This window comes from Phaethon lepturus, unplaced genomic scaffold (genome assembly GCF_000687285.1).
Source record: "Phaethon lepturus isolate BGI_N335 unplaced genomic scaffold, ASM68728v1 scaffold27803, whole genome shotgun sequence".
Taxonomy (NCBI): Eukaryota; Metazoa; Chordata; class Aves; order Phaethontiformes; family Phaethontidae; genus Phaethon; species Phaethon lepturus.
The window spans coordinates 5,784-6,008 of NW_010527412.1; the positions used below are offsets into that span (position 1 = coordinate 5,784).

Here is a 225-nt window from a genome sequence, read left to right on the forward strand (position 1 = left end):
CACAGGACCGGCGCAGCCCCTTGGGACAGAGCAGCCCTTCTGCCACCTCCCCTGAGGCCTTGAGGGAGTATCTCAGGACAGGTAGGGATGGGGGAATTGGGAGGAGCGGAGGAGAGGGGTACCCATGTACACCAAAATTCTTGAGGTGTACATAAAGAGGGAGTGGGGTCTTGGTGGCCTCTGGGAGAGGTTTGTGAATATGCTGGTGGGTACCAGACCCCACAC

At 58.7% G+C, this 225-nt stretch overlaps 1 protein-coding gene across 1 annotated transcript in view; it reads left to right on the forward strand.

Annotated features, from left to right (window-relative positions):
* Nucleotides 1-124: 124 nt before the first annotated feature.
* The window catches only part of RNF224 (ring finger protein 224), a gene marked incomplete at its 3' end in the record, with an annotated part of 1,118 nt that continues 1,017 nt past the window's right edge, over nt 125-225 (forward strand). The window contains exon 1 of the mRNA XM_010283379.1: nt 125-205. Coding sequence (XP_010281681.1) covers nt 125-205 — 81 coding nt within the window. The remainder of the gene's footprint in view (nt 206-225) is intronic.